General features: G+C 44.3%; 1 protein-coding gene across 1 annotated transcript in view; it reads left to right on the forward strand.

Annotated features, from left to right (window-relative positions):
• The window catches only part of WNT16 (Wnt family member 16), a 109,396-nt gene that overhangs the window by 60,319 nt on the left and 29,527 nt on the right, over positions 1-19,550 (forward strand). The window contains exon 3 of the mRNA XM_078649849.1: positions 2,535-2,821. Within this exon, the coding sequence (XP_078505975.1) occupies positions 2,535-2,821 (287 nt within the window). The remainder of the gene's footprint in view (positions 1-2,534; positions 2,822-19,550) is intronic.

The raw sequence follows: 19,550 nt of genomic DNA on the forward strand, positions 1-19,550 counted from the left end.
ATTTAAATGTCACTCTTTTCTGAATCTTGCACTCCAATAGAGTTTTAACTATTGCCAGGATATTTTGTTTTTGTATTTTTTTTATTCCTTCAGCATATTACTGGTTCATTGAAATGAGTTGCATTCAGGTGTTTATAACTGCAGCGATTAAGAGGTATAGAGTTGAAGCTGAAGGCAGTGTGGATTTCTCACAGGGCCTGTCAGTGGGTCACAAAGGTGTTAAGAATACTTGGTCTCCCATCGTTGACTTCTCTCCAGAGTGCACACAGACAACCATTGACAAAGCCAATAGTCCAGGCTGGTTTTAGGTGTATGTCAGTTGCTGTGTTATTATAATTGGATGTAATAACAGAAAGGTCAGAGGGACTCCAAAATACCAACCGAGTGGCACACTATGGAAATCACAGAAATTTACTTTACATGGTTAAGTAACACATCTAAATACACAGGCCACACCCCTTTAGAGACCCCACTTTTTTCCTCCTACTTAAAGGCCTGGAAGTGACAGAGCGGGCATGTGTATCTCACGCACGATTAGTGAAGTATAAGCACAGCGGTGTATTATGTTATGCGAATTTGTAGAGCACGGCTATTCACCTGTGAGGGAATCAAGGTGCTAAGTAGGGCAGGCCTGAGAGGGGAGTCCTGCCATGTCAGTAAGAGCCATGTCTAGAGTTTTTTCTGAAGTCCATGAGGGAGGGCGAGGTTCTAAAGTGTTTCAGGAGGTCGTTCTAGGTCTTGGCTGCAAGGTACGAGAAGGAGGGTCCTCTGCTTCTGATCTTCTTGATGCGAGGGAGGTGAGTTCTTGCCTGGGACACAGATCGAAGGTGTCTGGTGGGTTGGTAGAAGTTGAGGCAGTGGTTGAGGTAATCTAGACGAATATTGTGGAGAGCTTTGTAGGTGTGGGAGAGTAGCTTGAACTTACATATTTCCTGGACTGGGAGCTAGTAGAGATTGTTGAGGTGCCGAGCAATGAGGTTATTTCACTGGATTTTCAGGATGAGTCTAGTGGCGGCGTTCTGGGTAATTTGTAGTTGGTGTAGGACATGTACTGGTATTCAGATGTAGAGGGCATTTCCTTAATCAAGTCTACTTGTGATAAGAGCCTGGGCTACTGTTCGTCTGGTGTTCAGTGGGATTCACTTGAAAATCTTGAGTAGCATTCTCGGGATGTGGCAGCATGATGAGGAGACAACACTGATCTGTCTGCTCATGGAGAGGTTGTTGTCCAGGATGATCCAGAGAGTCTTGCCATAGACCACTGGAGTGAGTGGGGGGCCAAGTTCGGAGGGCCACCAAGAGGCACCCCAGGGAGATTGGTTGTTGCCCTGGGTTGAGTTGGGTTTCCATGGGGCGGCGTTGCTCATGCAGTTGGCAACGTTTGCTTTGGCTGTGCCTGTTGGGTCGATGAGGGAGAGGATAAGCTGTGTGTTGTACCTGTAGGATACTAAGTTGATGCTCTGGGCCTTGATGATGTGCGTGAGAGGCGTCATGTAGACGTAGAATGTTGGGATGAGCGACGATCCTTGAGGCACTCCAGGGATGAGTGTCTTGGTTTCTGAGGTGTAGGGGGGAAGTCTAACTCATTGAGTTCTGTCCGTGATGAAGGATATCCACTTGAGGGCCAGTTTGCAGATACCCAAGTGCTGAAGATTTCTGATGAGTGACTTGTGAGAAACTGTATCGAAAGCTGCAGTTAAGACGAGGAGGATGAGTGAGGCTGTTTTTTCATTGGTCGAGGATGCTTCTGATGTGGTCTTTCTCTGTGTGAAAGCCTGATTGAGAGCTGTCTATGATTTCATGGAGCTCTAGGTGGTCTGTGAGTTGGGTATTGAAGGCTTTCTCCATGACTTTAGCTGGAAAAGGAAGGATCGAGATGGGTTTGTAGCTGCTGCGGGTGTTGGTGTCCGCTGTTTGTTTCCTCAATAGGGCATTAACTTGTGCCATTTTCCAGCAAGACGGGAAGGTGGCAGTGGCTATGGAGGTGTTGATGATACTGGTGAGCACAGGGAGATGATTGCTCTTCCAAGGTTGGATATGAAGTGGTGGCATGGGTTTGAGGGGGCTCCTTTGTGAATGGTATCCATCAGCGTAGTGTTTTCTTTATTCAAGAAGGGATTCCTGTTGCTTAGCTGCTGTTTGTCGACGAAGGAGGTGTACGGCTGGTTGGGGAGTTCATATCGGTATGCTGTTGGGGGAATGTATTGTAGTTCTCGCCAATATTCTGTTCAGTAGAAACACGTGAAGACACTAATGTTAGCCAGAATAATGACGCAGGTCTAAAATGCCAATAATACTGATTTGGCTATAGCTCATATGATATGTCAAATTGGAAAACACATATTCTCAATGGATATTGAGATTATCTGGTAGTAATTCTTGACAGTTTCCAAAGGTAATACAGATGTACAGCCTCTTTTCAGCCCCCCTTCACAATTTGAGTTCCCAGAATAATTTTTTACCTCTTCAAGCACAAATATGTATTTAGTGGCACATCTTCCAAGAGCTCACACCTCATATTGCTTTCTTTGCAGGGACTAAGGAAACAGCATTCATTTATGCAGTGACAGCGGCAGGGCTCGTCCACTCAGTGACAAGGACCTGCAGTGCCGGGAACATGACTGAGTGCTCGTGTGATGCAAGCCTACAGAACAGCGGCTCTGCCAGCGAGGGATGGCATTGGGGTGGCTGTTCAGATGATATTCAGTATGGAATGTTGTTCAGTAGAAGATTTGCAGACAGTCCTACTACAAACTCAACTGGAAAAGAAACTGACAGCCTGGCATTGATGAACCTGCACAACAGCGAGGCTGGCAGGCAGGTATGTATTAGAAATCCAATCACAGGGCCATGCCTCTGAGAGGTTGTCTCCATGAACAGATAAAGGCACACTGGCGATGTTTGGGTAGATGCACAAAGCGATTTCGCAACCACTAACTCTGCAATATGCAAAATCACAGGGTTTACCACTGCAAAATGAATTTTCTCAATGTACAAAATCCCTTTTATGAGCCACACAATTCTTTACGACTCTTTTAGAGGGATTTTGAAATCAATTCATAATTGCAAATATGAGGGGGAAAAGAATAATATAATGTATCAATTAGTGTCTCAATGGCGAATATATGATGTCAGACCGCAGACAAACATCCCGCATACCATAATACCGCAAATATAATACCGCAAGTACTATTAGTCCGCAAAATAAGAGAACGAAAACTTTTAAAACGAATATGCCTTTAGCATGCATGCCATTACAACGAAAAGGCATGCATTTTAAAGATATACTCGTTGTAAAAGTTCTAAAGGTAAGTAAGAGTACCCTACACTACCCTACCCTACACTACACTCTAATGTAGTACCCCTGCACCACCCACCCTTGACACATAGTCCTTTTCCAACATTTACACTACCCAGCACGACCCCCCAACACTACCATCAAGCACTTTACTTCCGTAAACAAACACTACAACACTACCTTAATACACTAGCCCCAGCATCACCCTACACAAACACTACAATACTACCCTAAACCACTACACCCCAGCATGACCCTACACTACACAAACACTACAACACAACCCTGAACCCTAAAACACTACCCCCCAGCATGACCCTACACTACACAAACACTACAACACTACCCTAAACCCTAAAACACTACCCCCAGCATGACCCTACACTACACAAACACTACAACACTACCCTAAACCCGAAAACACTACCCTTGCATGACCTTACACTACAACACTACCCTAAACCCTATAACACTTCCCCCAGCATGACCCTACACTACAACACTACCCTTAACCCTAAAACACTACCCCAGCATGATCCTACACTACACAAACACTACAACACTACCCTAAACCCTAAAACACTACCCCCAGCATGACCCTACACTACGCAAACACTACAACACTACCCTAAACCCTAAAACACTACCCCCAGCATGACCCTACACTACGCACACACTACAACACTACCCTAAACCCTAAAACACTACCCCCAGCATGACCCTACACTACACAAACACTACAACAGTACCCTAAACCCTAAAACACTACCCCCAGCATGACCCTACACTACACAAACACTACAACACTACCCTAAACTCTAAAACACTACCCCCAGCATGACCCTACACTACGCAAACACTACAACACTACCCTAAAACACTACCCCCAGCATGACCCTACACTACGCAAACACTACAACACTACCCTAAACCCTAACACACTACCCCCAGCATGACCCTACACTACACAAACACTACAACACTACCCTAAACCCTAAAACACTACCCCCAGCATGACCCTACACTACGCAAACACTACAACACTACCCTAAACCCTAAAACACTACCCCCAGCATGACCCTTCACTACGCAAACACTACAACACTACCCTAAACCCTAACACACTACCCCCAGCATGACCCTACACTACACAAACACTACAACACTACCCTGAACCCTAAACCACTTCCCCCAGCACGACCCTACACTAAACAACCACCACAACTCTACACTACACTAACACAACACTACACTACACAATCACTAACCCAGCACGACGAAAAAATTAACCCAAACCCACTTACCTCTCTCGTCATCGTGGTTTTCACAACGCAAATGCATTTACCATACATGCCTTTACAACGTAATTCGTTGTAAAGGCATGCGTGATAAATGCACATGCGTTTTGAAAAAATGCGGGATGATGGTATGCGAGGTCAATGACCTTGCGGGAAAATGGTATGCGGCCTGAAAGTCCGCGGGATAAAAAATGCGGGATAATGGCTGCAAACCCTCAACGGCTAGTGACAGCAATTGTGGTTGGAAACCATTGAGAAGTTACAGAATGCTAAGTTGGGCTGGTAGCTGAACCGCACAGGGGAAGATGACCCTTTGGGACACCTGCCCCTTTGTGAATCATGCTGACAATCACAGAAGGAGACCTGTTAGTAAACCAGTAACATCGCAATATTAAAGACTAGTCGCAAAAAGTTGGTGTGCTCCTTAAAGCATTCAATTTGTGGCCCTTGCATTAGGAAAACACAAACCATTCAGAAAAGACAAGGGCTAATTAGCTGCCTGTTTGAATATTGCATTCAGCCTGCAGAGACAGAAGAAGCATTCTAGGTAACCCTAGTGCTGCTTACTGCCCAAAACCACTCCTTGCTGTGCTAGAGGAAGACCCAACCTCTACTCAACAAGCTCCACATATTACTTACAGAAAGAGCGCTTTCAAAGTATGTCAGTTTGTGACTTGGAGAAAAAATACAAAATCATACTGTTCCCATCAAGCCCTGTTTACATTAGGTGTGCTCCATCCCCTGGTTGATACCACTTCCTTCCCTCTACCCTTCATAACCCTTCATTACAATTGGCTTGTTAATTATCATGGGGCCAGTAATAGGAGATGCTTGCACCAGTGGAATTACAATGTCTGTGGTCATTCTGAAGACCGGGGGCCTTATTTATGAGGCTGTGCGTCACTTTTACGCCGCCGGTGCGTCACTTTTTGTGATGCACCAGCGGCGTAAAAAATGTGCCTCGTTGCACCATATTTACAAAGTGACGCATCTAGGTAAATGCGACACTTTTTAAACCCCTGCGCCACATTATACCTGCGCCTGGTATAATGTATACAGGGGGGGGCGTTCTGATGCAAGCAAGGGTCATAGAAGTGACGCAGTGAAATCTATAAGATTTCACTGCGCCTCTTCAAGGACGCAAATGCGTCAATATCTTACGCCTGCCTCACAGCAGCGAAGCGTCACTTCTCATAAATGAGGCCCCTGGTGTCTTTCTCCCAGAAGCTCTATCTGTGAAGAGCAGATTGAGTTTCCACAGAGTTACTAATGCCTAGGTATCAATAACTCAGTGCGATCTGAGCTACCAACCTCAGCTCCCGGGAACTAGTAATAATGAGGTCCATTGATTATGAGGGTAAATCATGAAGGGAAATAGTTAACTAAACTTGCCCTTTAAATTTAACAAAAACATTTATCTCCCCCCCCTTTGCCTCACGGGCATAAACACCTAGGTAGAGGAGAACATTATCTTCACCATCCTGACAGTACTGTGTTAGTCAGATTTAGAGATGGCCACTGACCCAGCAGTAATCCATATACCTTGAAATGAACTGCTGTCATGGCGGGTCCCTTCAAAGTACAAAACATTTAGTAACGTTTTCCAGAAACAAACTCCCAAACCATGAGTTTGTTTCTGAAAAATAAAAACCCCATGACCCCCTACACCTTGGGAGTTTTCCCTCAGGGCGTGGGAGTCATTACTGTTATTTGTCCCTCACCATCCCTGCTTTTCCTGGCTGTTAAGGATAGTAAATAAAACATTAGCCCATGAGTTCTATATAGAGCTGGTGGTGTTCTGGCTTTATTTCGACGTCCCAGACTCCATCAGGCCGTCGAAGTAAGCTTTCCATTGATGGAGCCAGCAGGAGCTCTGCTGAAGGAAACCTTATGGTTTGCCCATCTGGAACAAGTTGAGTGGACCAAGTGTTTGGCCGACAGGGTACTCTGTATCTTTTGTCCACCAAACTCTAAATCAGCCCATTGGTGACTTTGTTCTTCTTGATGAATAAGTATGTCAGGCTCCTTTGAAGGATGTCAGAGTTAATGGTTTGTCCAGGTTTGGAGGTCCCCCGCCTCCCACCCACCAACCACAATGCAAGGGTGAAGGAAGTGATGCCACCAATCAGATGGCGATATACCTGCCTTTGCCCTTATCAGGTACACATCAAGCATCCGCCATGTAAGAGTTAGGTGGCAACACTCACCACTTGATTTACATGCAGTTTGATAGGGAGGCAGGATGATGACAGTATGGCAGTTCAGCTCTGATCTGACAGGATCTCCTTGTCTCCTCATAGGAGCTTTGAGAATTCCTGAAGATTTCTTGAGGCCCTATCTGGGAATGAGGCAACATTTGCCCCCAGATCTTATGGCATCTTGGTAATACTTAGCATGGTTTTATATGTGATGGCCAACAAATACCTAACAAAATGAGAATCTGGTGTTTACCTCACTAGCTATGTACAAGGTGCCCGTGGTGTGATAGGAAGTCCATGAGATGTCCCCTGCAATGCTGAGCATTCCCAGGAGAGTCGGTAAACCCAAAGAGGCAGGGCTTTCTCTGTAAGGCTTTCACAAGGTGGCTCAGCAAGGATGCCATGTGGAACAGAGACATCATCAGGGTATTCAAGCACTGCTATGCTCATGTCTTCACAGCCGGTCTCTTGGCACAGCCTGACCATCACTGCGGTGAAGGGAAATTACTACCACCGGCCATGGCAGTAGAATGCTGGAGTGGTGGCGGGGATTAGGCCAGGCTGGAAGCATTGCACCTGACCAGGTTCAAATAAAGGTTCTACTGCTACCACAGCTCATTTCCTTTATTGCTCCACTTTTACCATTGAGTGGATGAGCTGTGGTTAAAGATAATCTTCATGATAAAGTACTTAATAGTGGTACATGGTCACTTTACCCTCGGTCCCATTACTTTCTTCCATCCTCCTTGCTCAGTCCTCCTACTTCTATCTCCAATTTATTTCAATTTTCAGAACAAAACCAATAAATGTCTGGTCACAGTACTGGCAATGGTTGCACCTTCTTGTATTGTCTTTCCTATTGCCATACAAAAAATCCCAGCGCTTCACTGGGCCTTCTTAAAAGAGCTGCAGTGACAAGTTATCTCTTTCCACTTGGGATATTTGTAAACACCTTATCCTGGGCTACAAGCCTATCTGCCTCACTGTCTACTGCAGGTGCAGAATGATGTGGCAGCCTGTTTATTGGATTTTTTTTAAAACAAGGGGGACCCATTAGGTAGCAAAGGACCATGGGTATAAACTGTTTTAGAAGACAACGGTCCTATGCAAATTAAACAATTTTACAAACCAAATATTATATAGAACGCAATGGAAACTATATAATTATCCTGTCCAGCCGGACCAGGGATTTATTGTCAATTAATCACACAATAAACAAAGTAAAACAATTAGTAATCAAGGAAGGGGCACAGTCCTGTGCCGTACTGAGAAAAATAGAGATAGATAATAGAGAAGAAAGAAAGATTCCACAGGCAAAGAGAAAACATAGAGCAGCCTGGACACTAGTAATATCAGTGCGAAAAAATTGTTCTCCAGAGTAGAGCATACAAAATATATACAGTGGTTTGCATGTATGTCTACTGATACTAGTCGACGACGTTTCGATCCATTTGCTCTAATATAAAAGGATCAACCTCAGGATTAAAATTTCATTTTAAATTTGCCTGAATTAATTCATACACCTGTTTGAAAGGGAACAGGAGAGAAGAGAAAGAACAAAGAACATAATGGCTAAATCCCTCCTTGTATTCACAGCGGAATTGTGACCACGAACAATCCGCGCTCTCCGACTTGACTGCCATACTTGGTATATACCTTAACCAGCAGTCGGCACCCTCCACAGCGAGGTAAGCTCTTTTCAGTGCCCATATGTATCCGTTTAGCACTGGTACAGTATAGCACAACGGCTCGCTAGTGACTCCTAGACACACGTCCCGCCATCACTTTTATTTACGCTGTAGGAACGAGTTCATCTTTTCTGCATTGCACGGTGCACATGCGGTTCAAAATAAATAGTATTTCGCCACTCACAAACACTGCCCTCACAACCCGAATCCTGGCATGAATTCCGCACTTTTACACGAGGCTTGCGCACGGGCACAATACCGGCATGACCCTTTCGAACAATGTGACTATATCGAATTGGCGACTCGCAGGTTGCCTTCTCCACACCACAACCGGCATGTTCACTACGGTTCTGAGCTGTGTAAATGTACATGAAAGGCGACTAAAATGCTGATGTTTAACATTGTTAAAACATTTTTTTAAACAAGAAACTTTTGTTCTTTCTCTTCTCTCCTGTTCCATTTCAAACAGGTGTATGAATTAATTCAGGCAAATTTAAAATGAAATTTTAGTCCTGAGGATGATCCTTTTATATTAGAGCAAATGGATCGAAACGTCATCGACTAGTATCAGTAGACATACATGCAAACCACTGTATATATTTTGTATGCTCTACTCTGGAGAATACTTTTTTCGCACTGATATTACTAGTGTCCAGGCTGCTCTATGTTTTCTCTTTGCCTGTGGAATCTTTCTTTCTTCTCTATTATCTATCTCTATTTTTCTCAGTACGGCTCAGGACTGTGCCCCTTCCTTGATTACTAATTGTTTTACTTTGTTTATTGTGTGATTAATTGACAATAAATCCCTGGTCCGGCTGGACAGGATAATTATATAGTTTCCATTGCGTTCTATATAATATTTGGTTTGTAAAATTGTTTAATTTGCATAGGACCGTTGTCTTCTAAAACAGCCTGTTTGTTGGAGGCAGTGGGAGAAATTATATTTCCCCTATGTATGTGATCTTTATTGACTTCCTTTGTTTAAATCGTTCCAGTTCAAGCTCTTATATTGGGCATATGTTATCTGTGGCAAACACATAAATTATGTTTTTGGAAGAACCTAAAGATTTGCCAGTTTTCTTGTCCTCGCCTTGTAGAGGGTAGATAGGGTCAATTTTTATGTCATAGAGCTGCAGTTATGAAAGACCATGCTACTGTTGATTTAAACCTTCTAAATCATCTCTCTTTAGCTCCCAGACCGATTGTTTCTGATTCAGTATCACAAAGCATGTGGAAACCATTTAAGCTAAGCTAATTGCCTATAAACTGCGAAAAAGACTCCAACTGTACCACAGGTGGAAATGCATATTGAAGTAGCAGATAGCACATTGTAAGGCTGAAAAGGCAGTACAAATTAATACTTCTACTCTCCCATTCCCTGAGTAAGATAGTCTTTATTGCCTAGTATAACGCCTCTGATTGGGACATATAATGATGCATCAGCACTTCAATATTGTTTGTGCAGTTTGGAAAGGGAGCACAAGTATCTACCAAATGTGGACCAGACTATCCAGCAACTGAGTCCTGGTATTTGTTTACCATGTTTTGCCTGCTTTCATCTGCCCCAGAGGATTATGTAGGGTATTATTACAAGTATGGCGGTCCACAGAGCTGCCGTACTCATGGTGACAAAAGCAAAAAGAACAGTTGATGGACAGAATGCAGAACAATGTCATACATTCACCCCAGTACAGAGATCTGGACCTAAGTCCATCGTTTTTTTGCCATTCCAGTTTAAACCCAACCAAATGCAAATCAGTCTTGACCAATGTTTACCTCTGTGTGCGGCAGTGTAGGGTCGCTGTGCGCTTCAGCCGTGGCTATATGCGACAGGAACCACACTGCGCGTGTGTGCAGCGCCACATATCACTACAAACGTTTGCTTAAAACCCGAGCAGCCCAGCTCTTTTAAGAAGAGACATTTTATTCCTCTGTCTGATGTAACATTTCCTATACATTGATTTACAAAATATGATTCAGTGTCTCTGTGTAATGTGTATGTGATGTAACACCTTACACTGGTATGAGTGGCGCTATTAAACAAGAGACTTGAGGGTCACTGTTAAAGGTTGGTAATGAGAGTATCCGTGGCTGGGATGGTTATTGGGGCACCAACAAACATTGTCACAGCAGGCGCCACCAGCACTAAAGCCTGCCCTGTTCAAATGGTACTAATAATTACAGTGAAATTATGAAAAGATCCTACATTGCAATTTGAAACCTTGGCAGCTATGTTGCTGCATTTCTTTTTTTAATAGGGTTGGGCTGCAGGGTGATTGTGTGCCTTTGTTAAGGATTTTGTGTTAATTGCAGCTCATGATGGGTGCTGCGATTAACATGAAAACTTTAACAAATGCACAGGGACATCTTAAGGATTTTGAGTGCCAGGGCCAAACTTATTTCTGGGGCCCCTGATTTGAACAGCTTTGGATTTATGATCCAATATCAGCGTTTTCGTGTCCTTTTTGGCCAGGTCGCTGATAGTGCAGAGGCACAATGGTCCAATTCTAAATGTGCTTCCATGTAATATTCAGGGTTAGTGGGATGTGTTTTCAAAATTGTAAGATAGCCTGAAGGAAAAGGAGAGGAGACTAGAGAGAAATAGGATTTAGTGACAGAGAAAGGGGGAGAGAGGAACAAAGTAGAAAAAAAGTCAGGGCGCAAAGATGAGAAATGGGGAACAGATAATGGAGAAATTGGTAAGAGAGGGACGAAAAGAAAGGCAGCCAGAGGCTTTCGAGAACTGGGAGGGAGAACGGAGAATGGAAAACCGGTAAGAGAGAAAGCAAAGAACTGTCAGTGAGAGGGGAATGGAGACAAGAATGGGATGGGGAGAAGGGGAAAGTGGGTAAACGTGGAGCGGGACTGGTATGAGGAAGAAGAAAAAGAGGACAAGGAGACAGCAAGAGCAGCTGGGGAGTGGAAGAAAAAAGGATAAAAGATATGTCAGAGAAGACAGCTAATGTGTGGTATGGCAATGCTTCAGAAGTAGCATCTCTGCATATCGATGTTGGGGTGTTCTATAAGGAGCCTTTTTCGCCATCTTGTCATTTCTAAACACTTGCTCTATGTAACCGTGCTCACCTGAACAAACTAAGACGGGTGGAAGGCTGGTTAGGCCTTGTCAAGATTTTTAATCTTACCAAGATGCAGGTCTGAGCAGATGGCAGCTGCAAGTGTGTAAATGACTGACCCATCTGTCGGGAGTATTCTATTCACTAACACTAGCTTCCCTTCTCTTTTTGAAACTCAGGGACAGCAACATTGTCGTGGTGTCACCAGGGCTTTAAGTGGAAGCTTTTTCAATGTTATATAAAAGCCATAGTTACTGCTTATTTATCTCATGCAACTAACAACCACTGACAAAGCCAATAGTCTGACTTGTTGTAGGTATGATGTTACTTGTTGTATCATATATCTGGATGCAATGACAGAAACAGGAAAATACAAGTTGGGGGCGCACTATGCCAAGCACAGAAAAGTTTAAAAAGTCACACAATCACCCCGCACCCCAGCTCTACTAAGAAGAGAAATACATGAAGTCTACAAACATGGCCTGGGCTTTACACACTTTGGGGCCGATTATGATAGAGGATTTTCCGCCTCCTCCGGGCCGGCGGAAGCCACCGCCGGCCCGGAGGAGGCGGAAAATCCTCTGCGGAGTCACCAAAGACCCACCGCCGCATTACGATGGCTGGTGGGTCTTGGATTCTGTCCGATGCTTTTCCGCCGCGGTCGGATTACAACCGCGGCGGAAAAGCTCTCCTTTGGCTGGCAGTGTCTATCAGACACCGCCAGCCAAATTAGGAAGCATTAGTAAACATGCTTTTCCGCGGCGGTTTTTCCGCCGTGGAAAAGCATGTGTACTTTTGCTTTTGGGGGCCCGTTGCGGGCCCCCAGGGCGTAGGCGGGTGGGGGGTGCACATGGGGGGTACCTATGGTACCCCCCAGCATTTACATGCACAAAGCGGCAGGCACCGCACGGTGCCTGCCGCTTTGTGCATGTAAATGTTACACATGCACTTTTAACATTGCGGCGGGTGCTGCTTGAAGCAGCACCCGCCGCAATGTTAAATATCCAGGATGTGACCGCCAGGGTGGCGGTCACATCCTGATTTGCATGGAGGGACCTCCGCAGTCCATGCGGACGGTCCCTCCACCTCTGGGATGGCGGACGGACGCAAGTCTGTCCGCCATCCTAATCGGCCCCCATGTTTGTGGAGTTGCTGCATTTCTTTTCTTAATAAAGCTCAGCTGCAGGGTGATTGTGTGCCTTTGTTAAAGTTTTCGGGTAAATCGTAGCGCCCGTCTGGAGCTGCAATTAACAAGAAAACTTTCAGATGAAGTGAAACGGGATGACTAGGAGTGGGCAGTGTGCCTAGAGGCTTTTATAGATCACTAAACTGCTATCCAACTTTCAAATCCTTGAAAAAATACAAACTTAGACCAACATTACAATGCTGACCAGAGATCTGTGAAAACCTGCACCATCACTGCGCTGGTACATCACCTAGTCCCATCGAATGCTCAGGTCACAGATCATCATGCATAAAAAACACACTCCTTTAGATGTCAATTTCTCAAGACAATAATAGAACAATAATTAAAACCCTAAAAAAGACTGCTCCTCCACTGCTCAAGACTACTGTTACCATCATCAGTGTCTCACTGGGTCAAGGTTTATCTAGTCTATTTTTCAGACTTGTCATAATGAGTACCTACGTTAAAAAAATTGAGAAATACCATAAACATTTCTCCTTTCTTCCTTACTCTGACCCCATTAAACCTGGAAAGAATAAGCACCCTACAGTTTGAAAAAATATTTAAAAGCAAGCCAACTGTTGAATTCCCATTATTCACTTTTCTGTCCCAACCACAGTACAGAAGCTGCACTACCAGATGTATGGCAAGCTCCTATCACACGACAGTCTGCTTAACCTGATACATTTTAGAGCTGAGTTTTGTACAGAAGATCACCCCCTTTCGCCCTAATATATGCAAATACAAAAAAGCAAATCTCATTAACAGTCAAACTGCTTCTTGTTAAAATGACACATTTTGTCAAAAGGGGTTGATAAAACTGTACTACCAGCATGACCATAACAGACACTCAAGCAAGTCTCTGTCATTGGCGTCCTAATCACAACTAGAAAGATGACTGGAGAGTTTTGCTGCTTTCAAATTCAGACCAGCCATTGTTGCTGTGTGTTTATCTTATGCAACTAGCAACCACTTACAAAGTCAATAGTCCAACTTGTAGGTATGATCAGTGCTTTAAGAGGGCCGGGTCCCAATGGTGCTGAGCACTGGCAGTTTTTTAAAGGGGGCCTCGAAACAGGTCTCTATTGGGCTCTGTTTTGTGCCCTGGCACTGTCAGTCCGTTTTTTTCTAGACTGCAGTGACAGCAGGCACATCGATGTGCCCGTGCTCACACTGCTCACTTCTCACTAGTAGAGAAGTTAGGGCATGACGCCATGCCTGGTGAGCCTTGTAGGTAGGGTGACCAGGAGTCCCGGAAGTGTCAGGACCGTCCCGGTTTTTCAACAGCTGTCCCGGCAGATTTTGGGAAAAGTGGCTCATGTCCCGTTTTTTTTGAGAGGGTGAACTAAAAACAGTGAGAGGCATGTTTTTGGGTGTTGCAAAACAGGGCTAGTAAGCAGCTGTTACAATTAAGCAGTTTAATTAACAGGAATGATGCTGGTTTTGAAAATTACATTTGATTTATTTTCTTAGTGCCTGTTCTGTTTTTCTATGAGGATGAGGACTGTCATCATTTGCCACTTTATTGGTATAAATTTGTGGTCCTTCCTCTATTTTTGCGAAATGTCCCATTTTTTGGGTCGCACGCTGTAGTCACCCTACTTGTAGGGTATGGGAAATCATTTAAAGAGAGTAATTTTCTCTCTGGATTTCCGTTCTCTTTTTGAAACTCCGGAGCAGCAACATTGTTGTGGTGCCACCAGGGTTTTAAGTTGAAGCCTTTTCAAAATTACACACAAGCCATAGTTGCTGCTTATTTATCTTATGCAACTAACAACCATTGACAAAGCCAATAGTCCTGACTTGTAGGTATGATGTTACTTGTTGTATCATATATCTGGATGCAATGACAGAAACAGCAAAATACAAGTCGGGCAGTACACTATGCTAAGTACAGATTTTTAGCGTATGTGTCTTAAGCCAGGGCCTTAATTACACTGGACACGCACCATTGTGAGACCCACACGTTTTTTCATCCCACTTAAAGCCCTGGGTATGATGTTACTTGTTGTATCATATATCTGGAAGCAATGACAGAAACAGTAAAATTCAAGTAAGGTGGCACACTATGCCAAGCACAGAAAGGCGTAAATCACCCCACAATTGCGATCTATTAAGTAGAGAAATTCAGCAAGTCTACAAACCCGACGTGTGCTTGTAGAGTTGCTGCAGTTCTTTTCTTAACAGAGCTGGGCTGCGGGGTGATTGTGGTGCTTTGTAAAAGATTTCAGGTTAATCACAGCGCCCATCTGGAGATGTAATCAACCTGAAACTTTAGCAAAGTCACACAATCACCCCGCTGCCCAGCTCTGTTAAAAAGAAATGCAGCACCTCTACAAATACGACGTATGCTTTTCACGTCGTGTTTGTAGAGTTGCTGCATTTCTTTTCTTAACAGAGTTGGGCTGCGGGGTGATTCTGGTGCTTTGGTAAAGATTTCAGGTTAATCACAGCACCCTTCTGGAGCTGTAATTAACCTGAAAACTTGAACAAAGTCACACAATCCCCCCACAGCCCAGTTCTGTTAAGAAGAGAAATTCAGCAAGTTTACAAACACGACATGTGTTTTTCACACCCTGTTTGTAGACTTGCTGAATTTCTTTTCATAATAGAGCACAGTTGCAGGGGGATGGGCACATTGTGTGCTTTTGTTTAAAGTATTCATGTTAATTGCAGCTCGTGACAGCGCTGCAATTAATATGAATACTTTAAACAAAAGCACACAGTAGACACCGCAGCCGGGATCTACATGAAAGAAATACCCGGTTTTCGTGCTGCTCGCTTTTTAAAAGCAGTGGCGCGAATGTTGTTGATTGATGTGCTGTGTGTGTGCGCGCTCCACACACAGCACTGCGCGCTTCATGCAACAGAGGTGTGCGCATGTTATTGGGAACAGTGGTCTTGACCCTGTGCCTCATGGGAACAGTCCAGCCCGAACTTCCAGGCCAGGTCCTCCCTGGTCTGGAAACAAGCAACCTAGGACCGGTTTCGGGGTTTCACCCCTCATCAACCAGGATAGCTTGACTTCATTGGCATGGTCAGCACGGGACCCACGTCTGTATGGAATCATTGACATAATATCGAGTACCACAATATGGAGGTGCATAAATATCGTGACAAAAATATCGAAGCCAAGAATATCGACATCCTATCTACATCATGGTAAGTTCACAAAAATCGGAAAAAAATATTGATGTCTAAAATATTGTTGCTAAAATATCGTTTTTTTAAAAATGTTAAAAAATAATGTAAAATAATACATAAAATTTAAAAGAAACATCGGTAAAAACATTTTAAAATGTTTAAAATCATATCTAATACATACAATGTTAAAATAAATTAAACATATCCATATAAAATATAATATAATATAATATACATATATACTTACTTAATAATATTCGTTAATTATTTTAATAACATAAATTGTTAAAAATATTTAATAAATTATAAATACATATATACACATACAAAAAAAATATAAATAAAAATATAACAAATATATATGACAAATTAAAAAACAAAAATATTTTCAAACTTTTAAAAATAAATTATACACAACACTGACTAAAAGAATACAGAAAAATATTGGATAGCGGAGGGAATAAAATTACTATTCCAACTCCAGAGAGTGCAACAGTAGGGAAAGTTTTGGATAGCGTAGGGGTGGGAATAACTATTCCAACTCCAGAGAGTACAACAGTAGGGAAAGTGTTGGATAGCATAGGGGTAAAAATTGGGTATGGGCAAATTTTGCGGATCTGCGATTTCCATCTACTCAACTGGAGTACTTTTTACTGGCTAATCAGTAAGTGCTACCTCGTTGGGTAAATGTATAGTGCTTTTCCTACACTGCAGCTGCGTAATGGGCCAGAAGATTTGTCTCCACTGACCATGTGTGCCTGTAACTTTGCCACAGCGCCAAAAGGCTCCGAAGTCCCTTGAGTGAGCTGTCCATCATAGTTGGGAAAGGGCGGGAAGACGTTTGATACCGCTAGTGTGTGGTGCGGGGCTGCTATGCGTGTTCACATGCCTCTTGTGTATAAAGGGTCAGAGAGCGAGCAGGGCAGCAGGTGAGAAGAAAGCAGCCTCAAGGTCACAGGAACGGGGATTGTGCTCGAGAAACTCAGGGATGCAAAGACCTCCCTCGGGTATTACAGCTAATTTTCGACAGCAGATATGGGGTTAAAACACACTTGCCCAGCCTCGACCGTGCTCACTAATGCTTTTAGGATGATTAAAACGTTACTGAATTTGAGCTTCAACTCGGGCACCTGCTTTATTTATATCTGTAAGTGCTTCCTGTTGAGGTTTAATTTTTTTGAAAGGAGCCTTGTGCCAGAATGAATCCTGCCCTGCATAGTTATCCACGAAGATGCCACAGTTTTGTGCAATACCTCTACTCAACTGGAGTACTACTGGCTTATCCAGTAAGTGCTACCTTGTTGGGTAAATGATAGTGCTTTTCCTACACTGCAGCTGCGTAGGGCCAGAAGATTTGTCTCCACTGCCCATGTGTGCCTGTAACTTTGCCACCGCGACAAAAGGCGCTGAGGTCCCTTGAGTGAGCTGTCCATCATAGTTGGGAAAGCGCGGGAAGACGTTTGATACCGCTAGTGTGTGGTGCGGGGCTTCTATGCGTGTTCAATTGCCTCTTGTATATAAAGGGTCAGAGAGCGAGCAGGGCAGCAGGTGAGGAGAGAGCAGTCTCCTGGTCACAGGAAAGGGGATTGCGCTCGAGAAACTCAGGGATGCAAAGACCTCCCCCGGGTATGACAGCTAATTTTCGACGGCAGATATGGGATTAAAGCACACTTGCCCAGCCTCAACCATGCTCACTAATGCTTTTGGGCTGATTAAAACGTTACTGAATTTGAGCTTCAATTCGGGCACCTGCTATATTTATATCTGTAAGTGCTTCCTGTTGAGGTTTAATTTTTGTGACAGGAGCCTTGTGCCAGAATGAATCCTGCCCTGCATAGTTATCCACGAAGATGCCACCGTTTTGTGCAATACATCTACTCAACTGGAGTACTACTGGCTTATCCAGTAAGTGCTACCTCATTGGGTAAATGATAGTGCTTTTCCTACACTGCAGCTGCCTAGGGCCAGAAGATTTGTCTCCACTGACCATGTGTGCCTGTAACTTTGCCACCGCGTCAAAAGGCGCTGAGGTCCCTTGAGTGAGCTGTCCATCATAGTTGGGAAAGCGCGGGAAGATGTTTGATACCGCTAGTGTGTGGTGCGGGGCTTCTATGCGTGTTCACATGCCTCTTGTGTATAAAGGGTCAGAGAGCGAGCAGGGCAGCATGCAAGGAGAAAGCAGCCTCCTGGTCACAGGAACAGGCATTGCGCTCGAGAACCTCAGGGATGCAAAGACCTCCCCCGGGTATGACAGCTAATTTTCGATGGCAGATATGGGATTAAAGCACACTTGCCCAGCCTCGACTGTGCTCACTAATGCTTTTGGGCTGATTAAAATGTTATTGAATTTGAGCTTCAACTCGGGCACCTGCTTTATTTATATCTGTAAGTGCTTCCTGTTGAGGTTTAATTTTTGTGACAGGAGCCTTGTGCCAGAATGAATCCTGCCCTGCATAGTTATCCACGAAGATGCCACAGTTTTGTGCAATACCTCTTCTCAACTGGAGTACTACTGGCTTATCCAGTAAGTGCTACCTTGTTGAGTAAATGATAGTGCTTTTCCTACACTGCAGCTGCGTAGGGCCAGAAGATTTGTCTCCACTGACCATGTGTGCCTGTAACTTTGCCACCGCGACAAAAGGCGCTGAGGTCCCTTGAGTGAGCTGTCCATCATAGTTGGGAAAGCGCGGGAAGACGTTTGATACCGCTAGTGTGTGGTGCGGGGCTTCTATGCGTGTTCACATGCCTCTTGTGTATAAAGGGTCAGAGAGCGAGCAGGGCAGCAGGTGAGGAGAGAGCAGCCTCTTGGTCACAGGAAAGGGGATGGCGCTCGAGAAACTCAGGGATGCAAAGACCTCCCCCGGGTATGACAGCTAATTTTCGACGGCAGATATGGTATTAAAGCACACTTGCCCAGCCTCAACCGTGCTCACTAATGCTTTTGGGCTGATTAAAATGTTACTGAATTTGAGCTTCAACTCGGGCACCTGCTTTATTTATATCTGTAAGGGCTTCCTGTTGAGGTTTAATTTTTGTGACAGGAGCCTCGTGCCAGAATGAATCCTGCCCTGCATAGTTATCCACGAAGATGCCACTGTTTTGTGCAATACCTCTACTCAACTGGAGTACTACTGGCTAATCCAGTAAGTGCTACCTCGTTGGGTAAATGATAGTGCTTTTCCTACACTACAACTGCGTAGAGCCAGAAGATTTGTCTCCACTGACCATGTGTGCCTGTAACTTTGCCACCGCGACAAAAGGCGCCGAGGTCCCTTGAGTGAGCTGTCCATCATGGTTGGGAAAGTGCGGGAAGACGTTTGATACCACTAGTGTGTTGTGCGGGGCTTCTATGCGTGTTCACATGCCTCTTGTGTATAAAGGGTCAGAGAGCGAGCAGGGCAGCAGGCGAGGAGAAAGCAGCCTCCTGGTCACAGAAATGGGGATTGCGCTCGAGAAACTCAGGGATGCAAAGACCTCCCCCGGGTATAACAGCTAATTTTCGACGGCAGATATGGGGTTAAAGCACACTTGCCCAGCCTCGACCGTGCTCACTAATGCTTTTGGGCTGCTTAAAACGTTACTGAATTTGAGCTTCAACTCGGGCACCTGCTTTATTTATATCTGTAAGTGCTTCCTGTTGAGGTTTAATTTTTGTGACAGGAGC

The sequence above is a fragment of the Lissotriton helveticus genome, chromosome 1_1 (assembly GCF_964261635.1).
Source record: "Lissotriton helveticus chromosome 1_1, aLisHel1.1, whole genome shotgun sequence".
Classification (NCBI taxonomy): Eukaryota; Metazoa; Chordata; class Amphibia; order Caudata; family Salamandridae; genus Lissotriton; species Lissotriton helveticus.